This window comes from Salmo salar, chromosome ssa06 (genome assembly GCF_905237065.1).
Source record: "Salmo salar chromosome ssa06, Ssal_v3.1, whole genome shotgun sequence".
NCBI classification, from domain to species: domain Eukaryota; kingdom Metazoa; phylum Chordata; class Actinopteri; order Salmoniformes; family Salmonidae; genus Salmo; species Salmo salar.
In genome coordinates this window covers 43685701-43699181 of record NC_059447.1, presented here as the reverse complement: position 1 = coordinate 43699181, position 13481 = coordinate 43685701, and the positions used below count along the sequence as shown (strand labels likewise).

Here is a 13481-nt window from a genome sequence, read left to right as displayed (position 1 = left end):
CATACTCTTCCTAGTCCTGGCCGCCCGGCGAAACTGAGCAAATGGTGGAGAAGGTCCTTGGTCAGGTAGGTGACCAGGAACCCGATGGTCACTCTGACAGAGCTTCAGAGTTCCTCTGTGAAGATGGGAGAGCCTTCCAGAAGGACAACCATCTCTGCAGCACTCCACCAATCAGACCTTTATGGTAGAGTGGCCAGATGTAAGCCACTCTTCAGTAAAAGGCACATGACAGCCTGCTTGGAGTTAGCCAAAAAAGGCACATAAAGGACTGTCAGACCATGAGAAAAAATGCTCTGCTCTGATGAAACCAAGATTGAACTCTTTGCCAAGCGTCACGTCTGGAGAAAACATGGCACCATCCCTACAGTGAAGAATGGTGGTGGGAGCATCATGCTGTGGGGATATTTTTCAGCGGCAGGGACTGGGATACTAGTCAGGATCGAGGGAAAGATGAACAGAGCAAAGTACAGAGAGATCCTTGATGAAAACATTCTCCAGAGTGCTCAGGACCTCAGATTGGGGCGACCTTACAACAGGACAACGACACTAAGCCCTCAACCAAGACAACGCAGGAGTGGCTTTGCGACAAGTCTCTGAATGTCCTTGAGTGACCCAGCCGGAGCCCGGACTTGAACCCGATCCAACATCTCTGGAGAGACCTGAAAATAGCTGAGCAGCGACGCTCCCCATCCAACCTGACAGAGCTTCAGAGGATCTGCAGAGAAGAATGGGAGATACTCCCTAAATACAGGTGTGCCAAGCTTGTAGCGTCATACCCAAGAAGACTCGAGGCTGTAATCGCTGCCAAAGGTGCTTCAACAAAGTACTGAGTAAAGGGTCTGAATACTTATGTAAATGTGATATTTCAGTTTTTGGGGTTTTACACATTTGCAAAAAATCTCTAAAAACCTGTTTTTGCTTTGTTATTATGGGGTATTGTGTGTAGATCGATGAAGAAATAAAACTATTTAATAAATTTTTGAATAAGGCTGTCACAAAAATGTGGAAAAAGTCAAGGGGTCTGACTACCTTCCAAATGCACAAATGCATACAGTAAATTACAAATTGCTCTCATTAATGAAGAACCCTGCGTCCATGGAAGTGTTCCTACACATACATATGTATTACATAATACAGTTTCTAACCTACAATTTGTTTCCAGGACTGTAGTTCCTTGACTTTTGCAAACCAAATCATCGTCTTACTTTTTAATTTAAAAAAAAAAAAGTTTTTCATCCGAGTACTCGTGACGGGTGCGGAAACAAAACAGAAACATGCAGAATATTTTGAGTGGTTTTATTAATGGGTAAGATTTATACCTGTGTGTGAAAGTAGATTACATTTTGGTTTTCTGAAGAGAACATGCTTTTTGGCCCTACACTGTCACTCAGAGCTGACACTAAAATGGTCAGTTTATAAAATATATATTATTTAACCAAGCAAGTCAGTTAAGAACAAATTCCTATTTACAATGACGGCCTACCCCGGCAACGCTGGGCCAATTGTGCCCTGCCCTATGGAACTCCCAATCACGGCCAGATATGCTACAGCCTGGATTTGAACCAGGGACTGTAGTGACACCTCTTGCTCTGAGATGCAGTGCCTTAGACCGCTGCGCCACTCAACTGAAGACACCCCACTATCCTTCAATACCTTCAAATAATATTTTTGCAGGAATCTCCTTGCGAATGATTTTGCCGAAGATTGTATCTCTGAGCTACAGCAATAATCTGTTACTATTGAAGGGGCTATTATTACTGTCAGCGTGTTCTTTCAAATAAGTTCATTTCATGGTCAACGTGGACTCAGTTACTCAAACTATAAATGGATTCCATAATTAATTAACTTTCATACATTGTTTTTCATACGCATAAGACCTAATCCAAGAAAATGTGCAGCCTTGGTCATTGGTCAGTACGAACTGTTACTCCCACTTTAGTCCTAAGTGAGTGTTGTGACGTGTGGCTGACTGATACATAGCACAGCCCTCTAAATGCTCGGTGATGTCTCTCCAACCCAGTCCCAGACAGAAGTAGAATAACAAGATTGGTACTACAGAAAAAGATCACACAAAGGAATTCAAGTAAGTATTTTTTTATATGTAATTCCTTCATTCCATAAATTTTTTGGAAATACAAGTCTGGATATTGTTTTTCATACGCATACACTCAAATTGAATTTTATACATTTGTACCCACACATTTATAACTTTGCACCTTAAAGCATTTCATCTTAACAAAAAAATATATATTATACACATTTTTCAAACATTTGAAGTAGGCCTATTGATGTTTGTAGCTAGATATTTACAAATTTGTACAAACTCAGTTTGCACTATGAATAAAGTATACAACACTGCATATATTTTACTAATTATTTACAGTCATGATAAAACAGAGCAGATGGTTTTAATATGCATCTAGCAGCCTCTTGGAAGGAACCAGGCCTAGCTGGACATGTGGGGTAGAAAAGCCCCATGCTGCTTTTGGTTCACCTCAACCGACAAGTGGTCTCTGGCCCCCTCAGACTGGCTGGTGTAGAGGGGGCACTTGTTCTGGGCAGTTTTGAGCTGCGACCACCCCAACCTCCACCCCAAATAATTTATGTAGAGGGCTTTGTTTCCCTCCTCTCCATGGGTCTTTTGGCCTTACCCCTATCAGTTGTCAGTCACTGTCTCTTGGCCATGTTATTGGCTGAAGCGCACATCAGTCAACTCGAAGGCGGGCGGGTGTCCCTGAAGGGGGCAAGCGAGCAGGCGAAATCAGATCCCCTGTCACCTCCCCAACTTGCCCCACCCCTTAGCCACCCAACCACCACTGTCTGTGAGGTGGAGATGGGCGACGAGTCCAGACGGGTTTTCTTGTCATCAGCGGTGACATACTTATGCGTCGATGCGGAAGGACAGCAGCTTCTCTGAATGCATGTTGTTGAGTGTGCGCAGGTCGGGCATCTTGAGCAGCAGCTTGGTGAAGCGGGAGGCGTCACAGGGGTTGCTCTTGCTGACCAAGGCACGCAGAGCTCTGATCAGAGACTCCTGAAGCAGCTCCACTGAGTTTAGGTTCTCGATGCCTGAGCGATCTGAAAGAGGACAGAGAAGAAAGCGAGCACCGTTAGACTACTTTACACTTTAGTACAGACCATTAATATGCCATAATAGTGAGTGATTTTTTAAGTTTCAAGTGTCATCGTCAATGTTCCCCGTCATTTTTTCCGGCACTAAGCAAATTTCAGGTCTGCTGAGCGCAAATTTGAACATTGTGGAAATTCTGTGCAACTTCCAGCGAGTATTTACTGTGAATGCTGAGGCTGTACCCACTTTAAGTAACAGTTTCAGACAGTGGTCAAGCAGTCTACTGTGACTATTTGATCATAATGTAGGCCTACCAGATTGGCATACCTTCAAAAACAATGGAAAAATGCATTCCATAACATTTTAACATGGAAATGGCTGTTCTATCATTCAGCCGAAAATAGCAGCCAATGTGTGGTGTTCAATGTAGGCATACATTCCATTAGACTTTTGAAAAAACATGCAGGGCTTGACTGAAAATGTTGTATTGTTTGATGAAACCACTTTACAAAATATTACAGTGAATCAGACAAATGATTCTACTGCCTATTGGCTATTTAGCTTATTTAATACTCTCTCAAAATACAACACTGCCCCTTTAAGACACAAAAAAGCACTTTATCCAACTCCCTTTTCAAGATGTCTAAGAATATTCACGTTTTGTGTTCTTGTAGGAAGCAATCACTCCCCCATTGTTAAATAGAAATGATCTATAACTGGGCTAATAACTCACTAACTATCAAAGGACAAGTGAACAAGTGTACACAAGTGGCTGCATGCATCTCTTGCTTTGATCTCAAAACAAGTGAATCTACTCATGACCGCTCATGCTGTAAACACAGTCCAGTTCAAAGTGAATGCCACAGATCCATATATGGCAATATTTGCATATAGGCCTACTGCAGCTCTGATTGGTTATGCCGCACCGGTCTGTGTAGAGTATGGGCTGAGTTGTGCGTGTCAACACAATAGAATCCTACTCCGATGCATTCGGCCTACAACAAAATCTCTTGCATAGTTTGTTTTGTTTCGGTATGTTGCATTTAAAGTGCAACTGTATCCTGGACTTCCTGACGGGCTGTCCCCAGGTGGTAAGAGTAGGCAACAACACATCTGCCACACTGATCCTTAACACTGGGGCCCCTCAGGGGTGTGTACTAAGTCCCCTCCTATATTCCCTGTTCACCCACGACTGGGTGGCCAAACACGACTCCAGCACCATCATTAAGTTTGCTGACGACAAAAAAGTGGTAGGCCTGATCACCGACAATGATGAGACGGCCTATAGGGAGGAGATCAGAGAACTGGCAGTGTGGTGCTAGGACAACAACCTCTCCCTCAATGTGAGCAAGACAAAGGAGCTGATTGTGGACTACAGGAAAAGGCAGGCCGAACATCAACAGGGCTGTAGTGGAGCGGATCGAGAGTTTCAAGTTCCTTGGTCTCCACATCACCAACAAACTATCATGGTCCAAACATACCAAGACAGTCGTGAAAAGGGCACGACAAAACCTTTTCCCTCTCAGGAGACTTAAACGATTTGGCATGTGTCCCCAGATCCTCAAAAGGTTCTACAGCTGCACCATTGAAAGCATCCTGACTGGTTGCATCACCGCCTGGTATGGCAACTGCTCGGTATCTGACCGTAAGGCGCTACAGAGGGTAGTGTAAATGGCCCAGTACATCACTGGGGCCAAGCTTCCTGCCATCCAGGACCTATATAATAGGCGGTGTCAGAGGAAAGCCCATAAAATTGTCAGAGACTCCAGTCACCCAAGTTATAGACTGTTTTCTCTGCTACCAGCAGTACCAGAGCGCCAAGTCTAGGCCCAAAAGGCTCCTCAACAGCTTCTACCCCCAAGCCATAAGACTGCTGAACAATTAATAAAATCGTCCCTGGACAATTTACTTTGAACCCCCCCTTTGTACATTGCTGCTACTCGCTGTTTATTATCTATGCATAGGCACTTCACCCCCACCCACATGTACAAATTACCTCAACTAACCTGAAACCCCTGCACACTGACTCGGTACCGGTGCCCCCTGTATATAGCCTCGTTACTGTTATTCTTATTGTGTCACTTTTTATTATTACTTTTTATTTTAGTCTACTTGGTAAATATTTTCTTAACTCTTCTTGAACTGCACTGTTGGTTAAGGGCTTGTAAGTAAGCATTTCACTGTAAAGTCAAATCAAATCAAATGTATTTGTCACATACACATGGTTAGCAGATGTTAATGCAAGTGTAGCGAAATGCTTGTGCTTCTAGTTCCGACCATGCAGTAATATCTAACAAGTAATATAACCTAACAATTTCACAATAACTACCTTATACACACAAGTGTAAAGGAATGAATACGAATATGTACATAAAAATATATAAATGAGTGATGGCCGAACAGCATAGGCAAGATGCAGTAGATGTTATAGAGTACAGTATATACATATGAGATGAGTAAAGTAGGGTATGAAAACATATAAAGTGGCATTGTTTAAAGTGGCTAGTGATACATTACATCAAGATGCCAAGATGCAGTAGATGGTGTAGAGTACAGTATATACATATGAGATGAGTAATGTGGGATATGAAAACATTATATGAAGTGGCATTGTTTAAAGTGGCTAGTGATACATTACATCAAGAGGCAAGATGCAGTAGATGGTATAGCGAACAGTATATACATATGAGAGGAGTAATGTAGGGTATGAGAACATTATATAAAGTGGCATTGTTTAAAGTGGCTAGTGATACATTTAATTACATCAAGATGGTAAGATGCAGTAGATGGTATAGCGTACAGTATATACATATGAGTTGAGTAATGTAGGGTATGTAAACATTATATAAAGTGGCTAGTGATAAATTGATTACATCAATGTTTCCATTATTAAAGTAGCTGGAGTTGAGTCAGTATGTTGGCAGCAGCCACTCAATGTTAGTGATGGCTGTTTAACAGTCTGATGGCCTTGAGATAGAAGCTGTTTTTCAGTCTCTCGGTCCCCGCTTTGATGCACCTGTACTGACCTCGCCTTCTGGATGATAGTGGGGTGAACAGACAGTGGCTCGGGTGGTTGTTGTCCTTGATGATCTTTTTGGCCTTCCTGTGACATCGGGTGGTGTAGGTGTCCTGGAGGGCAGGTAGTTTGCACCCGGTGATGCGTTGTGCAGACCTCACTACCCTCTGGAGAGCCTTCCGGTTATGGGCGGAGCAGCTGCCGTACCAGGCGGTGATACAGCCCGACAGGATGCTCTCGATTGTGCATCTGTAAAAGTTTGTGAGTGCTTTTGGTGACAAGCCGAACTTCTTCAGCCTCCTGAGGTTGAAGAGGCGCTGCTGCGCCTTCTTCACCAGGCTGTCTGTGTGGGTGGACCATTTCAGTTTGTCCGTGATGTGTACGCCGAGGAACTTAAAACTCTCCACCCTCTCCACTACTGTCCCGTCAATGTAGATAGGGGGCTACACTTGTTGTATTTGGCGCATGTGACAAATAAACTTTGGTTTGATTTGATATTGCGTTAATTCGATCACAATACCCACAGTAAATGGAAACGTTGATAGTGTTAACTAACGGGGAAAACTCCAGAAAGTTGAGTGAAGTTCAATCTCGTGCTTCTCTGCGCGGGCTGTTATTTCTTCTGCGGGGCAGTCCCGGTGGAGCTGCGCACCTGCGTGCAGCTTAGAGTGAACATTGGTCATGGTGATTTACTGGCAGGAGAAGTACAGTACTTTCGGTCTGACTGCTTAGATAGGTTGTTAAAGTAATAAGGCTTCTCGTTGTTCTTACCTGCAGACACTAGCACTACAGCAGTGAAGAGACCCAGCTCCTCGGCCGTGAGCTCCAGGGAGTTGAGTTTCTCGCTGAATTCAAACATGGTGTCTAGCAGGCCTCCCATACCCATGCCCTTCAGGGCCTCCAGGCTGTAGGTGGCACCAGAGATGAAGGTGACAGTCTGCTCCTTCATGTTGAAGAGGGAGGCAAAGCGCACCATTAAGACCTGTAAGACAGAAGAATGGGAAAAGTAAGTGAGTGGTGAGTCATTGTATCTTCTCAAGCTGTGAGTATTTTTGTTTATCTCTGTGTGAAGTTTCTTTGCATATCTGTGTTTGCACACATTTCACGGATGCCTACCTCAAAGGTGCCGGCCTTGAGCAGGGTGACTTGGTCGTTCTCAGAGAGTGCACTGAACCCTGGAATGTGCTTGGCGAACTCCACCACCTCACGCACAGCCGGCGTGAAGCTGAGCGAGAAGTCTTCCCAGATCTCCTGGGGGGTCTTGTTGGGTTCGTCTTGGGGGCACATGTTCATTGGACATGCCTGGAGGAGCGAGGAGAACCGTAATCAGCATTTTCCTATATGCTATGACTACCTGCCACTATTATTGACAATCTTTGACATCAAGATCTTTTCTATGTTGCCACTCTGTTCAGTGACTCACCAGCACAATGTCCTTGTGGTTTTTCCATGGGAAGTTCTGCCCCTGGGGAACGCTGCTGGTCTCAATGCTTTGGTGGCTCCCGAACAGGTTGGTGTTGTGGAACTGCTTGCCATTGTTCTGGTGATGTCTGTCAGACATGGCCTGGAAGCCATGGTGCTGGAGGGCCACGTTGTTGTTGTGGTGGTAGATTGTGTTGAGGCCGTTCTGATGGTAGCCAGCAGGGCAGTAGTTGGAGCCCCAGTTGTCCACCTCTCCGTTATGTTGTCTCGTGGACTCGCCCAGCTTGTCGTGGGCGTAGACGAAGGTCTCACGGTGCGCCCGGGCAATGGCCGTTATGGTGCAGTCCACCCCAGGGCTGGGGCACAGGGGTGGAGAGCTGGCCAACAATGGCGGGCTTTGGGTGGATGGTGGGGGCAGAAGGGAAGCAGGAGCTTGTGCTGGAGGACAAGGGGAAGGGGCAAAAGGCAGGGCCTGAGGCTGGGGTGCCACAGTCAGACCCGGGCAGGGAGAGGAGGAAGTGGGAGAAGGGGGAGAATTGTGAGTCAGGCTGGCCAGCTGGAACTCGTTTTGCATGTTGTTCATGTTGTTCATGGCGCTCTGCATCTCTGCGAGCATGCGCTGCTTCTCACGCTTAGGTATTCTGCCAAAGCGAACAGCTGGGGAGAGAGAAAGAGATACGTGGAGTCAACAGTCCTAACAGGGATGAGAGTGTAACAGATCTATTAGACCTTATGTGGCTATATGTGTCATGTTTTAGTCTGTGAAGCTGTACTTACCATCGCGGGACATGCCCACGGACAGACACTTTTTGAAGCGGCACTGCTGGCAGCGGTTGCGGTTAATCCTCATGATGGTGCAGGTCTCGTTCTTCAGGCACTTTTTGTACTGGATGTTCTGCTGGATACTGCGTCGGAAGAATCCCTTGCAGCCCTCACAGGCATGGACACCATAGTGGAAGCCTGAGGCGACGTCTCCACACACTTTACACAGCAGCACCATCCCATTCAGTTCTTTTGCAAACATAAAGAGTAGAACCGACAATGAGTCCAAATTCCAAAAACACTTAAAGCTGCAGTTCCAGCAGTGACAGATAGGGGTGCACAATTTGGATTCATATAAAGGATTGGGGTTCTGGTAAGGGGGTCTACTCACTGGTAAGGCTTGCCACGGACTTGCTGGTGGAGCAGCGAGAGATGCTGTTGTCATTACGACCCCTAGGCCTTGGGGACCCTCCGGAACCGGAAGAGGAGTTGCCATCATCACCATTGGAGGAGCTGGAGCTGCCGCTGCCAGAGTAGGCATTGGAGAAGCTCTGGGAACCATTGGGGGAGGGAGGGAAGGAGGCTCCGAAGGAGTTCTCACTGTACATAGACACCGGGCTGGTGTGATTCGGTGAGCAGCCACTGGAGCCAATGTAGGAGATTACGCCCCCTGGTGGACAAAATAAAAAGCGAGAGGACAACTTCTTAGAATGGATGCATGGTTTAAAAACAGTGAGATCATTTGATTTGTCACATTTGGTGCTTTGTTCTTTGACTCTCTAACCACTGGACATCAGTTAACTGACAGTGAGGGCTGATGGAAACTAAAACAGAGGAGGTAAAGAGGAAGAGGGTTAGAGAGAGGACGCCCACTGGTTAGGATTGATATTGTGCCCATTCATGTTCACTGACAAAAAAATTAGGGGGCAGCTGCAACTTTGTATCATTCTGTACATTCCAAATGTTCCCTTAGCTACCCAGGACAGTTATGCAAGGGAACTGTGGCAATGTTAGGATAACCATAGCAACAGAGTGGCTGGGGAGAGTCCAAGAAGACAAGTGACTGGAAAAGAACATTGCTTTCCAGGAAATGTTGGCAGGAATGGCTGCCCTGACTGGCTTTCCGTTTATTTTTCTAGTTCAGAGGTCACCACTCTTATCAAAACAGAAGCCCTGACTACAGAGTACATTTATAGGAAGCCATAAGGGCAAGATTGTCCTGTGTGGGTTGTGCCACGTGAGCAAGCATCACCTACAGGACATTATTTACATTATGGAAGAAGCTATTGCAGCATGGAAAATGAGCACGTTCTTTTTGGATGCTGCCCAATAGAACAGGCAGCGCTATTGCTGTTGTGCAGTCTCATTGGCCAGACATAGCCACCCACAAGAGTGGATTTAGATACTCTTGCGCTCTCTCTCTCTCTCTCTTTGTTGGAACTTTCCTGACAACTTTCACTTGCCCTACTTCCCTTTCTCTACAACTCTCCCTTTTCACTCTCATTGAAACTCCCTGTTCTTCTCTCTCCACACCCCCTCCCCTCTGTACTCTATCTTGCTCATACTCTGTTTCTCATCTCCCTCTCTCACTTTCATTCTCTTTCTCCCTCCCGCTTGTTCTAATCCAGCTGTCTCGGTTTCTCCCGCTGTGAAGGCTAATTCTCACAAGTTCCGTCCAAGGATCACGTTTCGCCACAGCTGGCCACCCACACACCAACTCGTGCCCGGTCGCCGGGGGTGCCACGCACAAGGCTACCGGGAATGGCTAATCGCTTTTTAAATGCCAAATGGTGTGCCCTGCCTTTTGCCACTTACAGCGTCCCTGCCGAAACCCGAACCTACAAAGCATATGCCCAAGACTTTCTGCACTTCCTGTTGACTCCAATTAACCTGTGCTCTAATACCAGATCAACAGTATTGTGTTGTTGTTAGGAGATAATGTGTTGTTGTGAGAAGATGATGTGTTGTTGTGAGTCGATAATGTGTTGTTTTAAGGAGTCTTTGATACCTTTGCAATACATTTTATTGGTGTTGTTGAGGCTTCAATTGATGATGTCCTTGAAAACCGTCTTTATGATTTAATTTCCCTGCATTGATGGCAAGCTGCCCACCTACTGTATGTTTGGGTGGGGCCTATTGAAGGATGGGATCATTGTTTTGTGCTTAACAAAACCAAACTCCATACTTCTGTTCTGTGAGCCTGGCACAGGATGAATTCCAATTTCCTGAGTGAGAGAATGTTTGTCTGTCCTGTTCTTTTCTTTTTGAGACATTCCAATCTCAGAATCCAGCCAGCCAGGCAGCCCTGGAGGAGAAACATAATTCACTGTGGAAAGGAACATAAGGTCTTAAAGGGTGACTGTGTCAGGTGTCACCACAACACGTGTACTTCCTTGTCCTGCATGTTTCTATAGTATTAAGGCTCCTCCCTCTCTCTCCACCTCATGTTTTCACTCCCTTTTGCTCTGTCTTCCACCTCCTGTCTTTCTATCTCTAAAAAATGTATTACCCACAATAACCAATCAGTGAGTGAAAAATAAGATTGCTTTTGTATCAAAATCAATTACCTGCCATTTAAACCAACCCTTGTACAGTCAATGTGAAATGAATAAAACACATCAATAGATATAGCTATGAATATTGAATTAGTCTTAGTGAGTAAACATACATTCAGAGTGAAGTATTTGAAAGAAATATAATAATACATCGAAAGCTATGCATGGGAGAGCCATAGAAGGAAAACAGGCTGGGCTGTATACTTGTGTTGCTCGAGGAGCAGCACTAGAGCAGGCTGCCTGGAGTACATTCTAGTCACGCCCTTACACAACGTGCGCGCTTCCAACTTCAGGTTATTCAACGAGACTGGCAACCTAAAAAAATAAAAAGACTGGCAACCTGACTGGCTGTGCAATACACGCCCATAGAACACACCAACTGTTTCTAGGACAGCCTCACGTTCCCTCCCGTTTAGCGCTATCCATGGTACCCAATAGACAACTCATTCCCACAAGATACTCTCATGTAATTTACAATATACTTGCTGAATATAACCCGAAATGCTTGGTATCTATCTATGTTTCCACTTTGCTATGTTGTAGCTGTACAATATCATTTTATGTATTGAAAATGCATTTACTCTGAACCTATATTCAAATGAATGAACCAATAAATGCTGTATTAGACCTACTATCGCCTTGCCCTAATAATAATATAATAAAGGTAAGCCCAATATTTTGGACATTTTAGATATCGAAGGGGAATGTCCCAATCACCCTGCAAGTGTTTGGTTATGCCTGTGTAATTATGTCAGAAACAACACATTATGATGCCTTACGTAAATGTTCGTGTCCCACTTTTCAATATAACACGTGACTGAATGATGTCCGGATCGAATCGCAAGAATTACACCGGCCAGCTATCCAATAGCAGTGCACACATGGCATCCAAGACTGCGTCACCCATGGGACTCTGACGAGCAATTATGTAATGAGCTTGCTCTCTATACCAATGGAGATTGGTGGAGAACAGTGAATGAAAACAAAACGCACATGGCTAGCTTGGCGGGCCATGTGAATTGGGCAAAAACATGCGCGGATGTCTGCATCAAAGGGATGTCTGTCCACCTGACATGACCTACTTCTCCCCGAACTATTTTAGAGCACTGTGTCTTAACCCATGATGTTCTACCTACCACATGTACACCATTAAACAATGTATAGTATTTTAAATACTTCTTGATACAACATTTCTTCATTTTACTTTTACTGAGGCCAGTAATTCGACCTTGACAATGACGGTTATGTCGAACGGTTGGGGTAAAATCTATAGACTACAGTGATGACAACACACAGTCATCAGTGAATTCAAAATGCACACTGTATGAGGAATAGGCCTACTTCAAGTCTCGTCAGTCATGCACTGAGGTTTGGCATGAGGAGAACTGTACAGAGACCCATTGAACTTTACCCCATCTAGTGCATCACAAGGATGATTCCATCAGCCACGTAAATCCCATACAAAAGTGGCTCTACTTAATCGACAGGTGTACATCAATACAATACAACTCATCATCGATTTACGCATTGCGGACTGATAAACAACAAACTGTAAAGAGCTTCAACAGACTGCACATAAGCCAGGTAGCCAAAACAATGCGTAAAACACATTTTAGCCCCAAATACGGTATTCATTACACACGCACAACAAAATAATCCTGAATATTTACCTGTATTGTTGTTATTTGTGTCCATTGCTGTTGTTGCCATCCTGAGCTCCAAAACATTCATATAGATATCGGTGAAAATAGAAAACAGTTTAGGAAAGGATAATTTCCCTTCTGGCGAGGTTCTTGGCAAAAAAGCAGGTCCTCTATTCTCTGTTATAACGATGTCATTATGTAACTATAATAAAAGCTCTGTTTGAGTTCGAATACTCATTAAAATACTTAGAACCAAGGTTAATAAACTATACCAAAGGATGCATCTGCTATCGAGCAAGTTCCCGCGTAATGTGAATCACTTCTCTGTGAGCACTGCCAGTGAAAAAAATTACGAAAAGCGTCTATGCTGTCACAGGCTCTATCGGTGTAGGTCTGAACCGCAGTTTCCAAGTCGGCCTGGTTTTGCTCAGTCTCCCTCATCCCTAGGAAAGGAACAAGGACGCACTGCATGCATGGCCGCACGGGGCTGAAAACGGGACCATGTGACCCCCGGGGAGTGCCTCGTGCCCCAGTGACACACTTTTTTCTCCGAACACATTCGTTTTTTTTTTTTACTGCGCACATGGAGACGGTAACTCCGCCTACGAAAACGCCTACGAAAAACGTGGGAAAATAATATTTTAACGCTGCCATTTTAACTTTAGGGGATAGGACAATATTTAAATATCACCAAATTGCCCAACGCCATGGCACATGTTCCATCCATCATTCAAATGATGTCTAATTTGGGTTTAATTGGACTTGCCATTATATACTGGCTCACAAAGGGCTCCCCTTTTCATGTCTGGTTGGAATGTGGATGTGACCACAGAAATTCACTTGATACATTGAAAAGATTAGTGCGACCTGTTGTGAAGTGAGGAACATGCCATTTCAAACATCTTAATATCATCAATAACAAGGATTAGCTTTAATTCAGTTTTTCTGGCAGTATTGCAAGCGATGGGAATGGGGTGATGGTGGTATAGAATACAAAAATAAAACTGTCCAAG

The 13481-nt window shown here is 44.6% G+C and overlaps 1 protein-coding gene across 2 annotated transcripts; it reads right to left on the bottom strand.

Annotated features, from left to right (window-relative positions):
• Positions 1-2078: 2078 nt before the first annotated feature.
• Positions 2079-12959, bottom strand: LOC106607496 (nuclear receptor subfamily 1 group D member 1). 2 transcript variants are annotated; one of them, XM_014204497.2, is made up of 7 exons: positions 12496-12954; positions 8662-8940; positions 8286-8519; positions 7510-8165; positions 7203-7388; positions 6858-7068; positions 2079-3078 (listed from the first exon to the last, which is right to left on the bottom strand). In XM_014204497.2, exons 1-7 carry the CDS (start codon positions 12554-12556, stop codon positions 2882-2884), a joined length of 1824 nt encoding a protein of 607 aa, XP_014059972.1. In that variant the 5' UTR covers positions 12557-12954; the 3' UTR covers positions 2079-2881. The 2 variants fall into 2 exon arrangements, with proteins under 2 accessions (XP_014059972.1, XP_045576583.1); XM_045720627.1 differs by lacking the exon at positions 2079-3078 and adding an exon at positions 6492-6748 and having other exon boundaries at positions 12496-12959.
• Positions 12960-13481: the final 522 nt, after the last annotated feature.

Coding starts and splice junctions, on each gene's coding strand:
- LOC106607496 (XM_014204497.2), bottom strand. CDS start 12,556: ATGAATGTTTTGGAGCTCAGGATGGCAACAACAGCAATGGACACAAAT. Junction 8,941..12,495: donor CACAAATAACAACAATACAG/GTAAATATTCAG, acceptor TTTGTCCACCAG/GGGGCGTAATCTCCTACATT. Junction 8,520..8,661: donor GTCCGTGGCAAGCCTTACCA/GTGAGTAGACCC, acceptor TGTTTGCAAAAG/AACTGAATGGGATGGTGCTG.